The sequence below is a fragment of the Schistocerca gregaria genome, chromosome 2 (genome assembly GCF_023897955.1).
Source record: "Schistocerca gregaria isolate iqSchGreg1 chromosome 2, iqSchGreg1.2, whole genome shotgun sequence".
Classification (NCBI taxonomy): Eukaryota; Metazoa; Arthropoda; class Insecta; order Orthoptera; family Acrididae; genus Schistocerca; species Schistocerca gregaria.
In genome coordinates, this window is record NC_064921.1 from 672,512,866 (window position 1) to 672,535,313 (window position 22,448).

The 22,448-nt window shown below is 38.5% G+C and overlaps 1 protein-coding gene across 1 annotated transcript in view; it reads right to left on the bottom strand.

Moving 5' to 3' along the window:
* The window catches only part of LOC126334725 (NADPH:adrenodoxin oxidoreductase, mitochondrial), a 68,555-nt gene that overhangs the window by 23,570 nt on the left and 22,537 nt on the right, over positions 1-22,448 (bottom strand). Inside the window, exons 5-7 of the mRNA XM_049997261.1 lie at positions 21,653-21,845; positions 8,157-8,501; positions 4,523-4,687 (exon numbers count right to left, since the gene is read on the bottom strand). Of these exons, the coding sequence (XP_049853218.1) occupies positions 4,523-4,687; positions 8,157-8,501; positions 21,653-21,845 (703 nt within the window). The remainder of the gene's footprint in view (positions 1-4,522; positions 4,688-8,156; positions 8,502-21,652; positions 21,846-22,448) is intronic.

Genomic DNA, 22,448 nt, shown 5'->3' on the forward strand with positions numbered 1-22,448 from the left:
CCCTCTTAGTCTCGTGGACGAATGGCACGAGCTGGGTTTCACATGACCGTCTTTTTCGAAACCCATGCTGATTCCTACAGAGTAGATTTCTAGTCTCCAGAAAAGTCATTATACTCGAACATAATACGTGTTCCAAAATTCTACAACTGATCGATGTTAGAGATATAGGTCTATAGTTCTGCACATCTGTTCGACGTCCCTTCTTGAAGACGGGGATGACCTGTGCCCTTTTCCAATCCATTGGAATGGTACGCTCTTCTAGAGACCTACGGTACACCACTGCAAGAAGGGGGCAAGTTCCTTCACGTACTCTGGGTAAAAAAAAAAAACCATCAGGTCCAGCGGCCTTTCCTCTTTTGAGTGATTTTAATTGTTTCTCTATCCCTCTGTCGTCTATTTCGATATCTACCATTTTGTCATCTGTGCGACAATCTAGAGAAGGAACTACAGTGCAGTCTTCCTCTGTGAAACAGCTTTGGAAAAAGACATTTAGTATTTCGGCCTTTAGTCTGTCATCCTCTGTTTCAGTACCATTTTGGTCACAGAGTGTCCGGACATTTTGTTTTGATCCACCTACCGCTTTGACATAAGACCAAAATTTCTTAGGATTTTCTGCCAAGTCAGTACATAGAACTTTACTTTCGAATTCATTGAATGCCTCTCGCATAGCCCTCCTCACACTACATTTCGCTTTGCGTAATTTTTGTTTGTCTGCAAGGCTTTGGCTATGTTTATGTTTGCTGTGAAGTTCCCTTTGCTTCCGCAGCAGTTTTCTAACTCGGTTGTTGTACCACGGTGGCTCTTTTCCATGTCTTACGATCTTGCTTGGCACATACTCATCTAACGCATGTTGCACGATGGTTTTGAACTTTGTCCACTGATCCTCAACACTATCTGTACTTGAGACAAAACTTTTGTGTTGAGCCATCAGGTACTCTGTAATCTGCTTTTTGTCACTTTTGCTAAACAGAAAAATCTTCCTACCTTTTTTAATATTTCTATTTACGGCTGAAATCATCGATGCAGTAACCACTTTATGATCGCTGATTCCCTGTTCTGCATTAACTGATTCAAACAGTTCGGGTCTGTTTGTCACCAGAAGATCTAATATGTTATCGCCACGAGTCGGTTCTCTGTTTAACTGCTCAAGGTAGTTAACAGAAAAAGCACTTAAAAATATTTCATTGGATTCTTTGTCCCTGCCACCCGTTACGAACGTTTGAGTCTCCCAGTCTATATCCGGCAAATTAAAATCTCCGCCCAGAACTATAACATGGTGGGGAAATCTACTCGAAATATTTTCCAAATTATCCTTCAGGTGCTCAGCCACAACAGCTGCTGAGCCTGGGGGCCTACAGAGACATCCAATTACCATGTCTGAGCCTGCTTTAACAGTGACCTTCACACAAATTATTTCACATTTCGGATCTCCGTCAATTTCCTTTGATACTATTGCACTTCTTATTGCTATAAACACGCCTCCCCCTTCACTGTCCCACCTGGCTCTGCGGTATACATTCCAATCTGAGTTTAGGATTTCATTACTGTTTACGTCTGGTTTCAGCCAACTTTCTGTCCCTAGTACTATATGGCCGTTGTGACCGTTTATTAATGAGAGCAGTTCTGGGACCTTTCTATAGACGCTCCTGCAGTTTACTATTCCAATGGCTTCTGTCCTGTGCTAAAAGTTTCAGGTTCTTCACTGAGATATGACACTACTGATATTCTGACTAGTTTACTGAACATATTAGTTTCTTATCTTGAGACTTTCTCTTCCACTGCTAGGACAAAGAGAAAGAAGAGAAATAAATAAAAATAAAAAAAAAACAGATGAGGAAAAAATTAAAAGTTGTCGGAGGCTATAAAAAGGAAAAAAGGACCATAATTGAGAGCCACTACATAAAAATTTACATTTGTACTTTGGAAGCTACCATGAAGTGAATGATGGAGTGTTCTTCCCATTATGACTTATTTAAGTTTCTCCCCTTTCCATTCACATACAAAATGAGGGAAGAATGATGTTTAATATTGTTTCTGTGCACACTGTAATTTGTCTCTTGTTTTATGGGTCCCTATGGGGGAGATACGGTATGCAGGGAGTTGTAAAAGTATTTCAAGATTTCTCACTTAATGTTGATTCCTGAACATTTAACTAGGCTTCTTTGGTATAATTGGCACCTATAATTAAGTGTTTGCCAATTCAGGTTTTTCATCAGCTCTGTGATGCTCTCCCATGTCAAATAAGCTTGTGACTATGTATGTACTACTCTTCTTTTGTATACATTCAATATCCCCTGATAGTCCTATGTGATATGGATCCCACTCAATTTAGCATCATTCTAAGATAGGTTTCCTGAGTAGTGTGTAAGTAATATCCTTTGAAGACTACCAGTATCTTACCTACAAATTGAAGAGTGCCACCTGCTTCACATAAGACTGAGACTATGTGACCATTATGTTTCATGTCCCTGCGAACTGATAAGCTCAGGTATTTGTATGAGCTGACTAATTCCAATGGTGATTCATTGACACTTATAGGATATAAATTTTAAAAAAAAATGTGAAGTGAACAATTTCACATTTCTGAATATTTAAAGTGAGCTGCATTTCTTTGAAATCTTACTAAGATCTGCCTGAATATCTGAGCAGCTTTATTTATTTATTTTTCTGACACTGCTTCATTACAGACAACAGCATAATCTGCAATCTGCAAAAAGTCTAAGGTTACTATTCATATTGTCTGCAAGGCAGTTAGTGTCAACAAGGGTTCCAACACTTCTCTGGGGCACTTTGGAAGCTACTTCGGCATCTGCTGATGATTCTTTGCTCAATTTAACTTGTGGTATCCTCCCTATGAAGAAATTTTCAGTCCAGTCAAATTTTGTTTGATAACCCATCTGACTGAACTTCCATTATTAAGCAATGGTGTGGTACCAGGACAAACGTTTTTTGAAGATCAAGCAATAGTAGATCTACCTCATTGCCTTGATTTATGACTTTCAGGATGTTATGTGAGGAAAGAGCAACTTGTGTTATGTATGAATGTTGTTCCCATGACCCACGCAGGTTGGCATGGAGGTCTCTCTTGAGATCCTTCATTATGTTTCAGGTCACAATGTGTTCTAAGATTATACAACAGATGGATGTCAAAGATATTGGATGGTGGTTTTGTGGATCACTTTTACTACCCTGTGCTATAACTAGCTCCTCACCTGGCCGTGAAGCCCAAAGAGATGGCTACTGGCCACCTTGTCATCCTTTGCCACACAGGTGTGGTATGGAGGCTCATGTGGTCAGCACACTACTTTCCAGACCGTGGAGCAGCCAGACCGTGGAGCAGCTACCCTTTGGTCAAGTAGCTCCTCAACTGGCATCATCAAGCTGAGTGCACCCCATACCACTCCTTTTGCCAAGGAAAAATACTTGGCAGTACCAGGAATCGAAACCGGTTTTTTTGCAAGATAGCGACATATGCTGACTGCTTAGCTACACAGGCATAGCTGTAAGGGGATGATCAAGAAGTTTTCATTTCAGGGAGTTGCTGCAGCATAACTCCAATGCAGGTATATAAGCACATGTTGGAAAGGGATTAGTGTGGCATTCGTGTCTTTCTGACATGTGTGCGATAAATATGGTAACATGAACTACAGCGATGATATTACCAAATGCGTCTAAACAGAAACAACATGCTGTTATTCTTTTCATGGCTGCCAAAGGGCAAATGCTGGTTGGAATCCATCAGAAAATGAAGAATGTGTACAGGGTACCATGTCTGTCAAAAACCACTGTTGTGGAATGGTGCACAACAAGGGGTACTGCTGCTTCATGATAACACACATCCCCCTACCGCAAATCTTGTAATGCAGAAGTTACGCCAACTCAAGTGGGAGACACTCAAGCACCCATCCTACAATCCTGATCTCTCCCAGTATGATTATCATGCCTTTTGTCCCTTAAAAAGGCCTTGGAGGGTCGACAGTTTCTTTCAGGGGAGCATGTGCATCAGGCAGTTAACAAACTTCTTCATGCAGCAGAACACCGTGGTTTACAAAACAGGTATCTTCAACCTGGTGCATTGCTGAGATTATGAGATTAATGCCTCAATGTTCATGACAATTTTGCCAGACTGGCATATTGATTATGGACTGCATGGCCTTCAAATGGAAACTTCTAGATCACCCTTTATATTTTTAAAGTATTGAGTACAGTTTTTTATGTGTCACACGATGGAAAACTATACAGGTAAAGCATACTCAGAATGAGAAATTGAAAAATAAATAGCCAACTATCGTGATTGTTTTGCATTACTGTCTGTATCGTGTGAATCTCATCTGAAATGGATTAGATTCCCCATAAAGCATTTTCTAACTTAAATTATTCACTAAGAAACTACCTTCTGCAGCCATATTTTTCAACATGAAAAGTATAATCTGCTATTATTAATGTATCTACACATCCTTCATGGCTACTGAAATACATTAATGTTCTGTAACTTTGACCATGTTGCTAATATAATGACTACCTTTTTCTCTTATAATTTCTTGAACTGCGGAGAAACCTGGTTTTGTTTCATCTTTTGCCTGGGCCAAATCATCAGCAATTTTCTTTCCAACTGCAAATGCATTGTTCATTGTAGATAGAATAACACCAACAGGACCAGATCCCACCCAGCCAGCAGCATATAATCCTGAAACACAGTTCCACAAATAAAATTACTTTCTCATAGTCTTTAGTCCATCAGAATTAATTTTATCCACTCATGCATAATTTTCATGAAACCTTTCATAAAGAAGAGCCTTAAGGGATGTGGAACAGGTGAATTATACATTAAGATGCAAAACCATCTGTTGTCGACTACTTCTTTAAAGAATATTAACAACAAATTGTGACTTGTGCTAATACACTCACAATGACAATTATGGAAATTACTTATTGTGTACTTAATATGTGTATACATTAGAAGAGAAACAGCTACTTTGTGTATGTTTGGGGGGGGAGCAGACACTGCTCCTCTCCTGTTCTTATGTTCCTCATTTTCTATTTATATCCAGTACTTCAACATATGCTTTTATGTAACTTTACACAGACCACTAAAAGGTGTTTAAATACTGGCATGTGTTTGTATTAACCATTAGATTTATGCATAATTTACAATTTACCGGTCAAAATGTTATGGTAAATTGTAGGAGAGGCTAAGGAGGTCATTATTTTACCTTTTTTTTTTTTTTTTTTTTTTAGATTTATGTTATCAGAAGTACAGTTTACATCATCCCACAGAAGAGATGCATAATCTTTTACAGAAATCATTTTTACTGTTAGCAACGTGGATGTGAATTGCACAGGTCATCTTAAATTTACTCTTACTATTACTCATAAATACCAATGGGGAATATAAATACTGGCAAAACTGTAGGTTCCTGAAGGGGCTTCTGCAAGATGTTCAGTTATCAACATCATCATTATCATCATCATCATCATCATTTATGACTGATTATGCCTGTCAGCGTTCAGTCTGGAGCATAGCCCCCTTATAAAATTCCTCCATGATCTCCTATTCAGTGATAATATTGGTGCCTCTTCTGATGTTAAACCTATTACTTCAAAATCATTCTTAACCGAATCCAGGTACTTTCTCCTTGGTCAGCCCCGACTCCTCCTACCCTCTACTGCTGAACCCATGAGTCTCTTGGGTAACCTTGCTTCTCCCATGCGTGTAACATGACCCCACCATCTAAGCCTGTTCATCCTGACTGCTGCATCTATAGAGTTCATTCCCAGTTTTTCTTTGATTTCCTCATTGTGGACATCCTCCTGCCATTGTTCCCATCTAGTAGTACCTGCAATCATCCTAGCTACTTTCATATCCGTAACCTCAACCTTGTTGATAAGGTAACCTGAATCCACCCAGCTTTTGCTCCCATACAACAAAGTTGGTCGAAAGATCGAACGGTGCACAGATAACTTAGTCTTGGTACTGACTTCCTTCTTGCAGAAGAGAGTAGATCATAGCTGAGCGCTCACTGCATTAGCTTTGCTACACCTCGCTTCCAGTTTTTTCACTATGTTGCCATCCTGTAAGAATATGCATCCTAAGTACTTGAAACTGTCCACCTGTTCTAACTTTGTTCCTCCTATCTGGCACTCAATCCATTTATATTTCTTTCCCACTGACATTACTTTCGTTTTGGAGATGCTAATCTTCATACCATAGTCCTTACATTTCTGATCTAGCTCTGAAATATTACTTTGAAAACTTTCAATCGAATCTACCATCACAACTAAGTCATCCGCATATGCAAGACTGCTTATTTTGTGTTCACATATCTTGATCTCACCCAGCCAGTCTGTTGCTTTCAACATATGATCCATAAATAATATGAACAACAGTGGAGACAGGCTGCAGCCTTGTTTTACCCCTGAAACTACTCTGAACCATGAACTCAATATACCGTCAACCCTAACTGCTGCCTGACTATCCATGTAAAGACCTTTAATTGCTTGCAAAAGTTTGCCTCCTATTCCATAATCTCGTAGAACAGACAATAACTTCCTCCTAGGAACCCGGTCATATGCCTTTTCTAGATCTATAAAGCATAGATACATTTCCCTGTTCCATTCATAACACTTCTCCATTATTTGCCGTAAGCTAAAGATCTGGTCCTGACAACCTCTAAGAGGCCTAAACCCACACTGATTTTCATCCAATTGGTCTTCAACTAATACTCGCACTTTCCTTTCAACAATACCTGAGAAGATTTTACCCACAACGCTGATTAAAGAGATACCGCTGTAGTCGTTACAATCTTTTCTGTTTCCATGTTTAAAGATTGGTGTGATTACTGCTTTTGTCCAGTCTGATGGAACCTGTTCCGACTCCCAGGCCATTTCAATTATCCTGTGTAGCCATTTAAGACCTGACATTCCACTGTATTTGATGAGTTCTGACTTAATTTCATCCACCCCAGCTGCTTTATTGCACTGCAATCTATTGACCATTTTCTCCACTTCCTCAAATGTGATCCTATTTCCATCATCATTCCTATCCCATTCTACCTCGAAATCTGAAACATTGCTGATCGTATTTTCACCTACATTGAGCAACTCTTCAAAATATTCCCTCCATCTGCCCAAGGCATCCACAGGATTCACCAGCAGTTTTCCTGATCTGTCCAAAATACTTGTCATTTCCTTCTTACCTCCGTTTTGAAGACTGCTAATTACACTCCAGAATGGTTTTCCAGCAGCTTGATCCATAGTCTCCAACCTGTTTCCAAAGTCTTCCCAAGTTTTCTTCTTGGATGCTGCAATTATCTGTTTGGCTTTGTTTCTTTCTTCAACATAACTTTATAACTTTCTCTGTCTACCTGAGTTCTAGTATGTAGCCATTTTTGATACACCTTCTTTTTTCCTTTTACAGGATGCCTTGACTGTGTCATTCCACCAAGCTGTTGGCTTCATCCTACTTTTACACACTACTGTTCCAAGACATTCTTTAGCCATTTCTAATACTGTGTCCCTGTACCTTGTCCATTCCTTTTCCAATGACTGTAATTGACTACATTCAACTAACTGGTACCTTTCTGAGATCGCTGTTATGTACTTGTGCCTGATTTCCTTGTCCTGAAGTTTCTCCACTCTTATCCTCCTACATATGGACCTGACCTCCTGCACTTTCGGCCTCACAATCCCAATTTCACTGCAGATTAAATAATGATCAGTGTCATCAATGAATCCCCTGAATACACGTGTGTCCCTCACAGCCTTCCTGAATTCCTGATCTGTTACTATATAGTCAATGACAGATCTGGTTCCCCTGCCTTCCCAAGTATACCGGTGAATGTTCATATGTTTAAAAAAAGGAGTTTGTGATTACTAAGCCCATACTGGCACAGAAATCCAAGAGTTGTTTCCCATTCCTGTTGGCCTCCATAACCTCTCAGTTATCAACTTTACACAATATTCTTATTGTTACCTGGTGCGATTCAAATCTCAGCACCAATATGAATACGTCAAATAATAACCATAACATTCTAAATTGAACTGTATGAATTTACAGTATATGACAATAATAAAATGAGACACAATATCTCACATGAACACTAACTGTCGAGGTACACATTACCTATAATGACATACACAACTTGATTTCACCTCACCTGATTTAACAAAGCCAGATGTGTTTTGTACATGTCCACGTTTATCATCAAAAGGAATCCCAGAATCTGCAGATGTACTGTAGTAACCAACACTACGTAGTACAAGGCCACATTCAATGGTTTCAGTTTGTGAAGTAGGTTGTGCTTTATGTCCACCATCAATCAGTTCGTTTACTGCCAATTCAACACTCTTCACATGTCCACCAGTGCCACCTCCGGCAAAAGCCCGAGGGGATCGTAGGAACATTAACTCAAACACATGATCTGAATTATCCTGTTGCAACTGTATCTCCAGTGCAGATTTGCAAAGCAATTCGGTGAGTCTTCTTCGAGGTCGCTCTAGTCCTGCATGATAAAGCACACATGAAAATGTACACATGCATGCACTTGTACATGCACATACTGAAGCGAGATAAGTGTGTATAAAATTCACAACATATTAATGATAGACCTTGAGGAACACTTCACCATAGGGTTAATTGCGGTTCCATGACCTGAGCACAAGGGCAGGGTCTCTGTTGAAAACACAATGCCCTCAAGGTGGATGGACTTCAATATATGTGGATAATATGGTTATTCAGATTTATATATACAGACAGCACAAAAACAGTACAGTTTTGGCAAAAAGGCCTGCAGGTTAATAGCAAATGAGACCTGTCTGTCTCTTCAGACCTGTCACATAAGACACTAGATATTGAAATCCTTAAGAGCTCTGAGGTGCCCACATATGGCTATGAGTTTCTCACTGAAGATGACATCCATGAACTGTACTGACAAGTGTCACCCTCTCCCCCTAACCTCATTACAATTCAGCTTGATTAAAATATACCATACATGCAACTGTCCTTAACATGTGCCCAGGCTGAAAGGAGAAAAAGCAAAACTGTCCACATGCAGGCTTCCTGTCAACACAATGTACTGTTAATAGCCACTCCAAAATGAGTAACACTTGGAACATTCCCTTTGAAGACACTTTTCTCCAGATAATACACTGCAATTCTGAACCCAAAATATCATTCAGAAAGGAAGAGAAACTGGAAGTGGTATTCACAGATGTTGAATTATCGGGTAGTACTGAAGGCATATTAAAATTAAATAAACTGAGTGCCACGTATCACAGACAAATAGTGTGGGCCTACTCTTAGCCCTAATTCCATGTAGAAAATCCTTCCTGTGGAAAGAATAACTTTGTAACAAAGAGAACTGTATGAAATGCCTCTCTCATGTACGTTGGCAAAGGGCATTCCCGTGTCAAGAATTTCAGTATTTCAACATATATCCTGAATTCATCCACATTTAACAGCATTTATGGAGCTTAATTACCTGTTCAGTTTATTCCTTCTCTTTTATTGGTGTCGTGACAATGATCTAAACACATGTAGAGGGATGACTTGAAAATTAAGTCTGATTTCTTCGGCAGGAGTTTAACTTACATATGATTAACCTTTTCCTGAAATATTTGAAGCTTTTGTTACCATATGCTACAGATAACTTCTCCAGGAGTTATGGTATACTAGAATCATTTGCCCTCCATTCCTTTTCTACTATGGATGGTACATGTAAAAAAAGGATTGCCCAAATTTCTCTTATTTCAGCCTTGTGATCATTACGCATGCCGTAAGTTGGAGGTAGTAATATCTCTTGATTCATATGCATATGAGGGTTCTCAGGCTGTTCCCCTCTGACTGTAACAAAATTCCTTTAATTTTAGCCATTCTTCATTATGTGAGATGTAAGTAGAAGGAAGTAATATTTCTTGATTCATATTGGAATGTGAACGTTCAGGATTTTGAGAATAAGGAAAGCAGTAATTAAGCTGTTCCTTAAGTCTCCTCTATCTTTCCTATTAATACAACTTGATAACAGTGACAAACCAACGAACAACACTGAAGAATTGGTTTAATGAGAATTTTCAGTAACCTCCTTTGAGAGTAATCACACTTTCTTACAATTTCTTTCATTAATCTCAGCTTGCATCTGCTGTTCCTACTGCCAAATTTTATGTTGTCATTCCTCTTTAAAACATTCTGGACAGATACTCCTAGAGACTTGACAATGCTGACCAAGCATTGGATACAAGGGTAATCCCAAAAGTAAGGTCTCCTATTTTTTATAAGTACATAGACCTGTTTATTTCTATAATGGCTTACATCAGTTTACAGCTTGAACATTTAGCTAGTTTTTGACATAATCACCATTTCTGTCGATGCATTTTTGTAGATGCTGTGGCAGTTTTTGTATGCCCATCTCGTACCACCTTGCCGCCATGCTGTTCAGAAAGTTATGAACCTTTTCTTTCACCTCGTCATCGGAGCTGAATCATTTACCAGCCAAATGTTCTTTTAACCTAGGCCACAGGTGATAGGCACTGGGTGCCAAGTCAGGACTATAGGGTGGGTGGGTGGATGGGTGATTATGTTCCACTGAAACTGTTGAAGGAGAGCAACGGTTTGTCGAGCGATCTGTGGGCAAGCTTTGTCATGGAGAATGTGTACACCCCTGCTCAACATTCCTCTTCTCCGGTTCTGAATTGCCTGTTTGAGTTTTATCAGTCTCACAGTACTTGTCAGTGTTAATGTTGCTTTATAAACAAAGACACAGGGGTACTGGCCAGTGGCGTCAAGAAACTACTAAAATTGAACAAAGCCCTACAGCCTGACTGATTCCCTATAATACTGTATACAGAATTTATGACAAGAGTTAACCCCCCCCCCCCCTCTTCCTTTAACTATAATATACTGTAAAGCACCTGAACAAAAAGATCTGTGTCAGTAGTAGGTGGAAAAACAGGTCAAATATATCTACAAGCAGTGTAGTAGAAGAGAATGACAAACTGTTGTCCAGTATCAATTATATTTGTTTATTTTAGGGTATTATAACATATTCTGAGCTCAAACATAATGAGATATCTTTAGCAGAACGACCTTCATGGAAACCCAAAGAGATTCTAAAAACACTGATCATGCAAAACCCAACTAAATGAATGTACGATCATAAGGGGTATCAAAATAAATGTGTGACTGGATTGAGGCTTTCGTGATAGGATGGGCACAGCATGTTATCTTTGATGAAGAGTCATTAACATATGTAGATTTCACTTCAGGAGTGTCCCAGGAAAGTATGTTTGTACCCTTGGTATTCAAGTTGTATATCAATGACCTGGATGTCAATATTAACAGCAACCTCAGAGTTTTTTCACGTGATCCAGTTATCTATAATGATATACTATCTGAAAAAGCTGCACAAATATTAAAGCAGATCTTGATAAAATTGATAAAGGGGTGCAAATGTAAAATTGTGCATATCACAAAATGCAAAACAATAGTGTCCTCTGAGTACAAGATCAGTTAACCACTGTTGGAATCAGTCAATTGATGCAAATACCTGAGAATAATAATGTGTGGAGACATGAAATGGAATGATCATGTATGCTCAGTTATATGTAAATTAGGTGTAAAATTCAGTTTGTTGGTAGAATACTTGGGCAATCCAGTCAAACCTGACCTGGCATGCACTTAAATGTAGACACCAGTTGCCTGCAACAGCCTTATTTACAAACTTTGAAGAATGTATGCTCATTTATATGTAAATTAGGTGTAAAATTCAGTTTGTTGGTAGAATACTTGGGCAATCCAGTCAAACCTGACCTGGCATGCACTTAAATGTAGACACCAGTTGCATGCAACAGCCTTACTTACAAACTTTGAAGAACCTGTAGTTAGTGAGGAATCTAGGAATATACTACTGCTACCTATGCAAAGTTCTATAGGAACTATCCAAACAAGATTAAATTAATTACAGCATTAACAGAAGGCATTAAGGCAGTCATTCTTCCCACTATCCATAAGCAAATCATACAACAAGGAACCCTAATTTGTGATAATGTGGGAAGTTGGTTGGTTTGGGGAGTAAAGGGACCAAACTACAGGGTCGTCAGTCCCTTTTTCCTCTTCAAGTATGTCTTGAGTTGAAAATAGTCCCAAAAGGAGTTGGGGAAAGTAAAAGGCATAAAACTAATTTTGAATCAACTGAAAGAAAAAACAACAGAAGTTAACAGAAAGGAGTACATATCCTAAAAGGAAAAAGTAGTGGGAGGTATAAAAGAATACAGGAGATGGACTGGACTGGCTGATTGCAAAAATAAAAAAGGATGAGACAGCTACCCTGCAACACACTAAAATCTCAAGTCTGAAAGACAAGGCTAGAGGAACACAGATAGAGAAAAGATGAATGCCAGGGCAAACAAATAGCAAAGAAAGAGCGAGGAAGAGTTAAAATGGAGGAAGGGTGAAGGCCTGGGAGAGAAGTCCAGACGCCCATCCTTAGATTGTGTGATTAAAAACCCCCTCTGAGCAAAATGTAAAACAACATCAGCCATTGAGGCATTGTCTCTTAACACTGTTGGCAGTGTGGCAGAAAATTAAAAGTCTGCCACAGAGCAGCTAAAATTGGGCAGTCCAACAAGATGTGGACAACAGTCATATGAAAGCCACAGCAGCATTGAAGTGGGTCCTCGCAACAGGGCCAAGTACAATGTAGTTCCTGCAAGTGGCGCATGGATTACTGTCACACATTCGTTGTCTCCTTGATAATACACACTTTATTTGGTGTACTGATGGTGCACCATTCAGTATCCCGGATAGCGAAAACTATACAACTGAAGACCAATCAGAGATCAGTCTCCGGCAGGCAAAACTCCAGAGTTGGTTTACCGATAGCCTGTTTGGCCAACCTGTCAGCAAGTTCATTGCCCAGGATCCCAACATGTCCTGGGGTCCAAATGAAGGTCACTGAACGTCCACTGTTGCCTAGAGTGTAAAGAGACTTCTGGATAGTCAGTACCAAAGGATGCTTAAGGAGTCATTACAGACAATGATGGACTCACAAGCGCAGGAGCAGATATGCTCAAGAGCACAATAGTTGGCTACCACCTCTGCAGTGAAAACCCTGCAGCCATCCGCCATGGATTGCTGTTCAGTATGGCCAATGTGAGCGTAAGCGAAGCCAACAAGACCATTGACCATTGATCCATCCGTGTAGACTATTTCTGAGCCCTGGAACTTGCTGAGAATAGAGAAAAACTGCCAACAGAGGGCCTCAGGTGGAACTGAACCTTTCGGGCCTTGCAATAGCTCCAGACGAAGCTGTGGCTGAGGCATGGACTACGAAGATGAACATAAGTGGACCCACTGGTAACGTGGCAGAGGAAAAGTATGAAGTGAACGGACACGGACTGCAAATGGATCCCCCGTTCTGGGCTGCCGTTGTGGAAGATGGATCACCATGTTACATAATTTGGATAGTGAGGTGAACTATGAATGTGGGTGGTATAATTTGCAAGCAGTAGTTACTGCCTGAGCCACATGGAGGAACACCAGCTTCTATGAGGAGGCTGTTCACTGGGCTCATTTGGAAAGCTCCCATTGCAAGTTGAACTCCACAGTGGTGGATAGGGTCAATCAGCCGCAGCGTGGAAGGCGATGCTGAACCATACACCAGGCTCCCATAGTCAATACGGGACTGCATGAGGGCTTTGTATAGCTGCAGTGGTGTAGGGCGATCAGTTGATGTGGCTCAGGTATCGAATAATATTAAGATGCCACCAACACTTTTCCTTAAGATGATGAAGCCAAGTTAAGAGTGCATTGAAGGTCAGTCCCAAAAAGGATAAGTCTCCACTACAGAAAGCAGTTGGTCATTAAGGTAAAGTTCTGAATAGGGGCGCACAGTACAATGATGATAAAAGTGCAGGATGTGAGTCTTGGCCGAAAACTGAAAGCCGCGAGTGAGAGCCCTTAACTGTGCCTTTTGTATGGCAGTTGGCATTCAGCCACACCAATACAGGGTGTAAATGCAGACAAAAAAAAATTCCCAGATTTTCCTCGGATTTCCCAGTTAAAAATAAACTTTTTCCCACTTGAAAATATACTTTTTCCATGTTAAGTGACCATATACTTTTCCTCAGAATGAAAACTTATCAGTCCTTTGAATGATTATGGTTTTACACACTGGCGTAGAATTTCCCGGCCCTTAAGAAATGAAACTCAATAAAAATAATAAAACAAGTTTTGGAAAGATCTTTGATGTGCAGTAATACATACACTGCATATTTTCACGATGTAGTCAGCCAATAGCAATATTGCTATTAAGAAGTGTGTACACCCAAATAGGGGAAAGTTAATCATTTAAATTAATATACATAGTTTTGCTACAAGAAAAACTAAGCTTTCACATATAATATTGGTCTCGAAGATTAATAAGCTGCAAGAGAAGCTAAGCCTTCACATATAATGTTGATCTTTTATGGGTGTGTTACACTTTAAGATACATCACACAAATGTGCCAGTTGTTGTTGTGGTCTTCAGTCCTGAGACTGGTTTGATGCAGCTCTCCATGCTACTCTATCCTGTGCAAGCTTCTTCATCTCCCAGTACCTAATGCAACCTACAGCCCTCTGAATCTGCTTAGTGTATTCATCTCTTGGTCTCCCTCTACGACTTTTAGCCTCCACGTTGCCCGCCAATACTAAATTGGTGATCTTTTAGTCAAGTTGTGTTACAAACTTCTCTTCCCCCAATCCTATTCAATACCTCCTCATTAGTTATGTGAACTACCCATCTAATCTTCAGCATTCTTCTGTAGCACCACATTTCAAAAGCTTCTATTCTCTTCTTGCCCAAACTATTTATCGTCCATGTTTCACTTCCATACATGGCTACACTCCATACAAATACTTCCTGACACTTAAATCTATACTCGATGTTAACAAATTTCTCTTCTTCAGAAACGCTTTCCTTGCCATTGCCAGTCTACATTTTATATCCTCTCTATTTCGACCATCATCAATTATTTTGCTCCCCAAATAGCAAAACTCCTTTACTACTTTAAGTGTCTCATTTCCTAATCTAATTTCCTCAGCATCACCCGACTTAATTTGACTACATTCCATTATCCTAAAGCCAGTAAAATTTTTAATAACGACATTAATGTCTGATCTTCTGGACTCGAAATTTTTCAAAATGGTCACCCTCAAGGAGCTGATTTTTAAATGAAAGTCAAATGCTCTGTGATTTAAGAAATTCATCGTACAATCTCACACACAGTTCATGTTGCGTTAAAGGAAATTTACTTTGAAAGTAACGCTTTTCAAACAACCATTTGCAATATTTTCCCGCGACCTCTTAGAAATAGGTTCATTTCAGCAGATGCCAGAAAGCACCAGATATCAGGTGTCACCTCACTTGCGCAGTTATGATGACACAGGAAGCCCATATGTTTGTACGTGTAAAACATTAAAAGATCTCACATTACGTCATAAAAGAAACAAGACATCAGAGGGTACTGCAAAAGCATCGGAATTTCATCAACCATACAAAAATGCATAATTCTGCTCAAAGTGCAGATTCGGAAGTAAATTTTCTTGGAGTAGCAGTACTGTTTTCTCATGTTTGATTCTTTATTATGGCATAGTGCCATTCATGCTAGAAGATGAAAACATGCACTTTTGAAATGCAGGGAACATTTGAAACTAGCCATTAGTGTGGAATTAAACATTTCGGTTCAAATAAATTGACTGCCTCAATGTAAAAATTAATAAAAGCCAAATTTCTTTAGAACACTGACAAAAATAACTTCATTGTTCTGCAAGGCAATTAATACTTCACTGTCAGAAAAGTGGAAATAAAATAAAATCTGAAACTAATAATGTATTTTAGTCTACCAGAATTATGTGAATGTATTTTACTTCACTTGATGGCTCGCAGCCACAGAAATCTGTTTTGTTTTCACTTGACATGAGAGCAATACTCGAACTGCGGCAATACTAGCCCCCCTTTCCATGAGTGTTTGAGGTAGGACACAGAAAATTTAACACATTGACTGTCACATAAGTTAAATATAACTCACAGGAAGTGTTCTCTTTGGGCCACGTGAAGTAAATACAACTCACAGACATTTTTCCATTTAAAGCTCTGTGGTGCATTTGTAACTCACAGGAGCGTGCTGTGACTCTGTCTTATAGTAGGTTATGGCCCCAGTAACTAATCATGTACATGGCCTATGGTTTTCAAGAGCTCAAGAGTAGTTATTGAGATTTGAATTCATGAGTTATATATAACTCACATGGGTCAGTCATATTGGACTTTTCTTATTATTATTATATATATATATTACACATTAGATGCCAAATCACATACAGTTTTACTTACATTCATCAACTCTAAGTGCAACAACAATAAACTGAGAAATTTGGGTCATTCCACTCTGTTTCTCTAACACCTGTATGCACTGCGCTTTATGAAAAAATACTCTACACAAAAATATGAGTCACAAGTCTTACATTTCCATGCAGTTTGTTTGCATTTCATGACAGCCTGCTCTCGTCCAAAATCGTTCTTCATTTTTTTCGTAGCACACAGTACACCTACGTCTGGCTGCTCCCATGTACAAATTAGTTTGTTGAGTCACATATTCTAAAAGTTCATTAGTTACAAAATATTTGAAGAAATCATATGGTGTCTTGCCTTTGAGAGTTAGTGCAACAGAAGCATTTACACCAAAACTGGAATGAATAAATGTAAAGTTTTTTTATATTTTTATATGTAACTGGCCCCCAGACAACCTCATTAGAATTCATTCTAAGTTTGTCATCTTCATCTTCAGAAATTTCTGGTATTACACTTACTTCAATTGAACCTGGACCAACAGCAGTAGTTATAGCACTAACACAGTTAGAGATGCTTTGTTGCCTGGTTTTTACAGCTGTGAAGTCTGGTTGTGTGGACATCAAACTCTTCTTCCTACCTTCACTGATGTGATTTCATAATCAGAATTTCTGGTTTCACTTCTGGTCTCCTCTGGTAAAAATTCATCTGAGCTATCACCAAATAAAAACACAGAATCTCCATCACTTATGTCCATAACTTCATCTAAAAGCTGCTGTACATGCCTTTGTTCATCTTCATAACTTATACGTGACATAATCTTCTGCCACAATATCACTTTGTTATGGAGCAAACAGCACTGAATAAAGACTGTGGCAACAATGCAGGGAAGCAATAATGGAACTGTACACAAATAATGCTGTGGAATGAAAAACTGACAGAAGTACAAACCTACAATTATTAGCGACATAGCAAATGACACACCTGGTACCTTTACTCTGGGGCCATGTGAATCATACGTAACACACACAAAAAAGTTTAAAAAAGGTACTAAAATGCCATATTTTCACTTTGTTTGCACTTAACAAGTTAACTTGGAGCAAACTAAAGCATTCAATGTGTTAAAAAATATCGATTTTTCAGAAATATGTTCATTTTGTAGCACACATCTTTCTAAAGAGTCTGATATATGAAACATGTATGTCGAAGAAATTTAAGACATGTTATTTGGTCTGTAGTTTAAAAATTTAGGTTTTCTGCAATACGAGTGCGGACATATCATTGAACATTGCAGCTGCCCATCTAGATGAAAAGCATACAGTATTCACCTACATGCTGCATATGAATTTTGTATTGGAGACATATGGATATAGCTCAACATATTACCATACATTTAAATTCAGACTGGAAAAAAATGTGGAAAAAAAAGTATTTCCATATTGAATACAAATTCAAATGTTACATAAAAAAAATCTACTCACCAAGCAGCAGCAGGGGAAAACACACACACACACACACACACAAAAGGATTTAATTTTTACATGCTTTCAGCGCCAGTGGCTCCTTCTACTGGTGGAATAGTTGAAGGGGAAAGAAGAGGGGTGAAGGAAAAGGACTGGAGATGTTTAGGGAAAGGGGTACAGTTTAGAAAACTGGGTAACTTTTCTAAACCACTCCAGGCCTTTTCCTTCACCCCTCTTTCTTCCCCTTCAACTCTTCCACCAGAAGAAGCAGCCACTGGCTCTAAAAGTTTGTGAAAGTTAAATCCTTTTTTCTATGATTTTCCCTGCCACTGCTTGGTGAGTAGTTTTTGTTTTATCTGTCCATTTACATTATACTATCAATAATTGATTATTTTTATTGTTAAGTTTAGGTGTTAGGTTGTCTTTTACAAAAGTATTTATCTACAGCATAGCCTTTTATGGAAATGAAATGTCGGCAATAAACAGCATAGACAAGAAGAGAATAAACGCTTTTGAAATGTGGTGCTACAGAATAACGCTTAAGGTTAAATGAGTAGATCAAACGATTAACAAAGAACTGCTGAATTGAACTGGGAAGAAAAAAGGGTTATTGCACAACTTGACAAAAAGAAGGGATCAGTTGGTAGAAAAGATCCAGAGGCATAAAGTAATCATCAATTTAATTATTACAGTCTAACACATACTTCACATAAAGTGGCTTAATAAAGTGTATGACCAATTTTTAAAGAAGTTTGGCATTGTAGGTGTTTAGTAAATAACACCTAGGTGTTTAGTAAATAAAATTGTTTGTTTCACATTTGTTTAACTACTGTGAAAGCAATGACAGATTTATCTGTGAGATCAATCACAAATTCATCAAATTCTGAACACTATGCTGCTGTTCTCAGTTAAAATTTCAAAGGCTTCTGATCATAATCGATATGCTGCACAGATCTCCCTTCAACAAACTTGTATGACATACTGAACCTGGCCAACATGGCCACCATCTCAGAATAGCCTTCCATCTGTCATAGCAAAGATCACAAAATTGCCTTTACTGTACGTCATACTGCAAAAACAGTACATATACAAGTTTTACATAATTCACTCTTATGCACCGATATCCTGGACATGTCAAACTATGCCAACAGGACGGCTTTTTTAAAGGTAAATCTTGCACAATATCTGTCATGGGTTATGAGCAGACTTTTCAGTGAATAAAAAGATCATATTACATTTCTTACTACCACATTGTATTATACATCAAATATAATTAGAACTTCACCAGCTTTAGGTGGTGACAATGGTTTATTGCTGAAGTACTTAGTTTGTGAGTTATTTGTATCTCATTATAATGACAGGGTAAAATTAGCATTTTCTCCATTAACTATTCAAACCAAAAGAAATTTGGAAATTTGTGGTAAGTTCCTATGGGACCAAACTGCTGAGGAGAATTATACATACACAGAAAGCTACTCTGATTTGTTACTCTATACTAGCATTATACATATTGATTTTCAAATTAATATGCACTTAAATGCATTTTTAATCATCATAATTGGCATTCCCACTCATTATTCATATTGTATTGCTTTTATAAAACATCTAATATTGTCTTACAATACTGCTGTTAAGGCACGATAATGGACACTTTGTTCGTTATGACTGCTTAAGGTGATTTGAAGTTATAATTTTTTTAAGATAAAAGGTACATCTACATCTTCCATCATCTCCAGATAAGGTACTATTCCACAACTACAGTGTAGGTTTTTAAATGTGCTAACTCACATCATTTTTCTCTTTCATGTGGTGCCATTGCCTGTCATATGGCTTTTTCAGTACTCATGTGGTGGTTGTGTATTAATTTACAGCCTTTCAGTTTCAACAATGTCTGCTTCCTCTCACCACATATTGCCTTGCAATGTTGTCGCTAAAGGAAAGCATCTCGCAGTAACCATCAATTATCTGCTGTGGCTTACTTTGTGGTCAGTACATCCCACCAGCTGTGAATACTCAGGTGTTGTCTGCTCTTGTGTGATGGCTCCAATACACTACCTGCCTGTGACTATATCTGCCTGTTTCCAGACTCACACTACACCATGCTATCTCACAAATGTGAGAGTGTTAGCTGTTACTTTTTGCAGTCTCGCATTACTTTTGGACTATTGGACTGCACCAAAATTTTGTATAGTGTTTTATCATTGCTAACAACTTTTATGGTTTGTTACCTGATTTCTGACACAGACATTTATTTTTGGAAATACATCCTCTATTGGTCTGTTTTGCCAGTTATATATATGCATCTGTAAAACACATGATGGATCGCCATATAATCACAAAACCAGGGTTGCTAGTGCATGCAAAGTCACAGAGCTTAACAGCAGAGAAATTGAAAGCTACTAAACAAGCTTTGCATTAATGATAGAACAAGGGAAGAGTTGGCCAGCAAGCAGTAGCCGGGCTTCACCACTGCATGTGGTACCTAAAGACATCAACACAATATTGAGATTATTGATAAATGAATGTGAGAACAGTACCAAATCACTACCCAGAGCCCCATATTGAAGATTTTTGCAGTGAATCCATGTAGTACAATAATACATTACACACTCAATCTGGTCAGAGCTCATTATCAAATCCTAGTTGCAGCTGAAGGCATTACTAAATCTACACATATGCCAATTGGCCTATATTACATAACAAATACTTTTACGAGGTACATGGACAAAATAATACAAAGTTTAGGTTTTTGCTATTTCCATATCAAAGACATTCTGGTGATGTCAATGAGAGAAGAGAAACATCTCAAACATTTACAACAACTGATAATCAAACTGAAAGAACATGGACTAGAAATCAATTGTTTTTGGGGCTCTGAAGTTAGATTCCAGAGGTGTGACATAAAACTGCAGGGTATCAGACCACTAAATGAGCTAGTGGAATTCATTCAACTATTTCCACAATCCAGTATGGGAATTATGAGGATCTTTTGGTGAATTGATTCCTAATGACGTTTTGTGCAAAACTAAAAAAAAAAAACTGCACTGATTCATGACTTATTGAAGGGTTCATCAAGACTGGAGGCTGCACTACACACATGATAACAGCTTTTAATGAAGTGAAAAGGTCTATATTGGGAGCTGCATTTTTGGCATACCCACAACTGCTGCCGCTAGTTACTATAAGGAATGCATCTGTGATCACCAAGAAAGCCATGTTGCATCAATGTATAGACCACTACTGGGAACCACCAGCTTTGCTTAGCCATAAATTAGCCAAAGAGGAGAAATGTGGTGCATGTATGATCACGAACTTGATGCCCTATTCCATTATGAATTGAAGCTTTGGCTGCTTTCTTGTTTCAGTCACGTCTGTTCCAAATTACATTTGTGTGTCAGTACCTGAAAGGATGCATATTTTGCTGTGTAATGCAACTGACTCTCTTAGCTCAATGGTGTACTAAATCTTATTACTTACTGGCCCTTCTCTGGAGAAAATTTGAATTAAGAAAACTGTTAAGCTACAAAGAGAGAGAATGGCTGGCTAGTACTGACCTTCAGGAGGTAAAATTGCAAATACTATTAGTAGAAAATGCTATTCCTAGCTCTGGGAATTTATATTTTCCTTCATCAAAGTGGAAAGAGGGATTGACAGGGGAAGATCAGAAAGGAGGGGTAGGTCACTCAAACTCCATGCTGAGAGGAACCCCTCTATTGCAAAGAATGAGGGGTGTTGTGTGGCCAGCTATTCCACCTCCTTGTAATTTTACAATTTCCTCAATTGTATTTTCCACACAGGGGCTTCCCTTTACCTCTTGTTATCCATCAGCATCAACAGTAAAGTCACCACAATGCAATAAAATAGAACAGACCTGGAATCTTGTCAGGAATTCCTGTGAAACATGTAGGATCCATAATTGTCTTGCACCCTGGAAGATTGAGCATTTCACGAAATTCCTTAATTGTGAAGGCCACCTGCATAGGACCACGCCTGCCAATTACACGAACGTGACGCACTCTACTTGTTGACAATGCAGAAAGAGCATGTTCAGTGATATCTGTCAGCTGAAAGGTGGCAAAATAAAGTAAACAAATAATTAAACCATAGCATATTCATTTGGAGATGATATCTTTTTATATATAAGTGCCATTACATACACAAGGCTGATGTACTGTGACACCAGGTGTCTCAAGTGCTTGGCATTTAGTGTGACCAGTTTTGTTCCCAAATGGTTCTAATACTTCCAGCATTTGTGATGTAATAGAATACAGGAAGATGTCAGGCTGCTATTCTTACCACCTTAGCGAATACAGGTGAGAAGAGAAAATAATTAGATTTAATGCATGTTAAAGGCAACTGATTTAAATTTATATACTTAATTTGTATATTATTAGAACTTTTACTGCATGAATGTTTGTTTTCTTTGCTTCATGCTGACATCAAGGGCAACACACACACACACACTATTCTACGATCCCTTTACTTGGTGTGTAGTTGCCTTGTCTCATACAATTAATTTGTGTTACATTCATGATTTACTAAATCATATTAAATGCCATGATTATCTGCATAAGATAAAATACAGTAGGTACAAGATTTTAATAAAAAAGAAGCTAAGCTGAATTGGTCATAGGCCTAAATACATATTTTTGCCTTAGTCAGTGGGT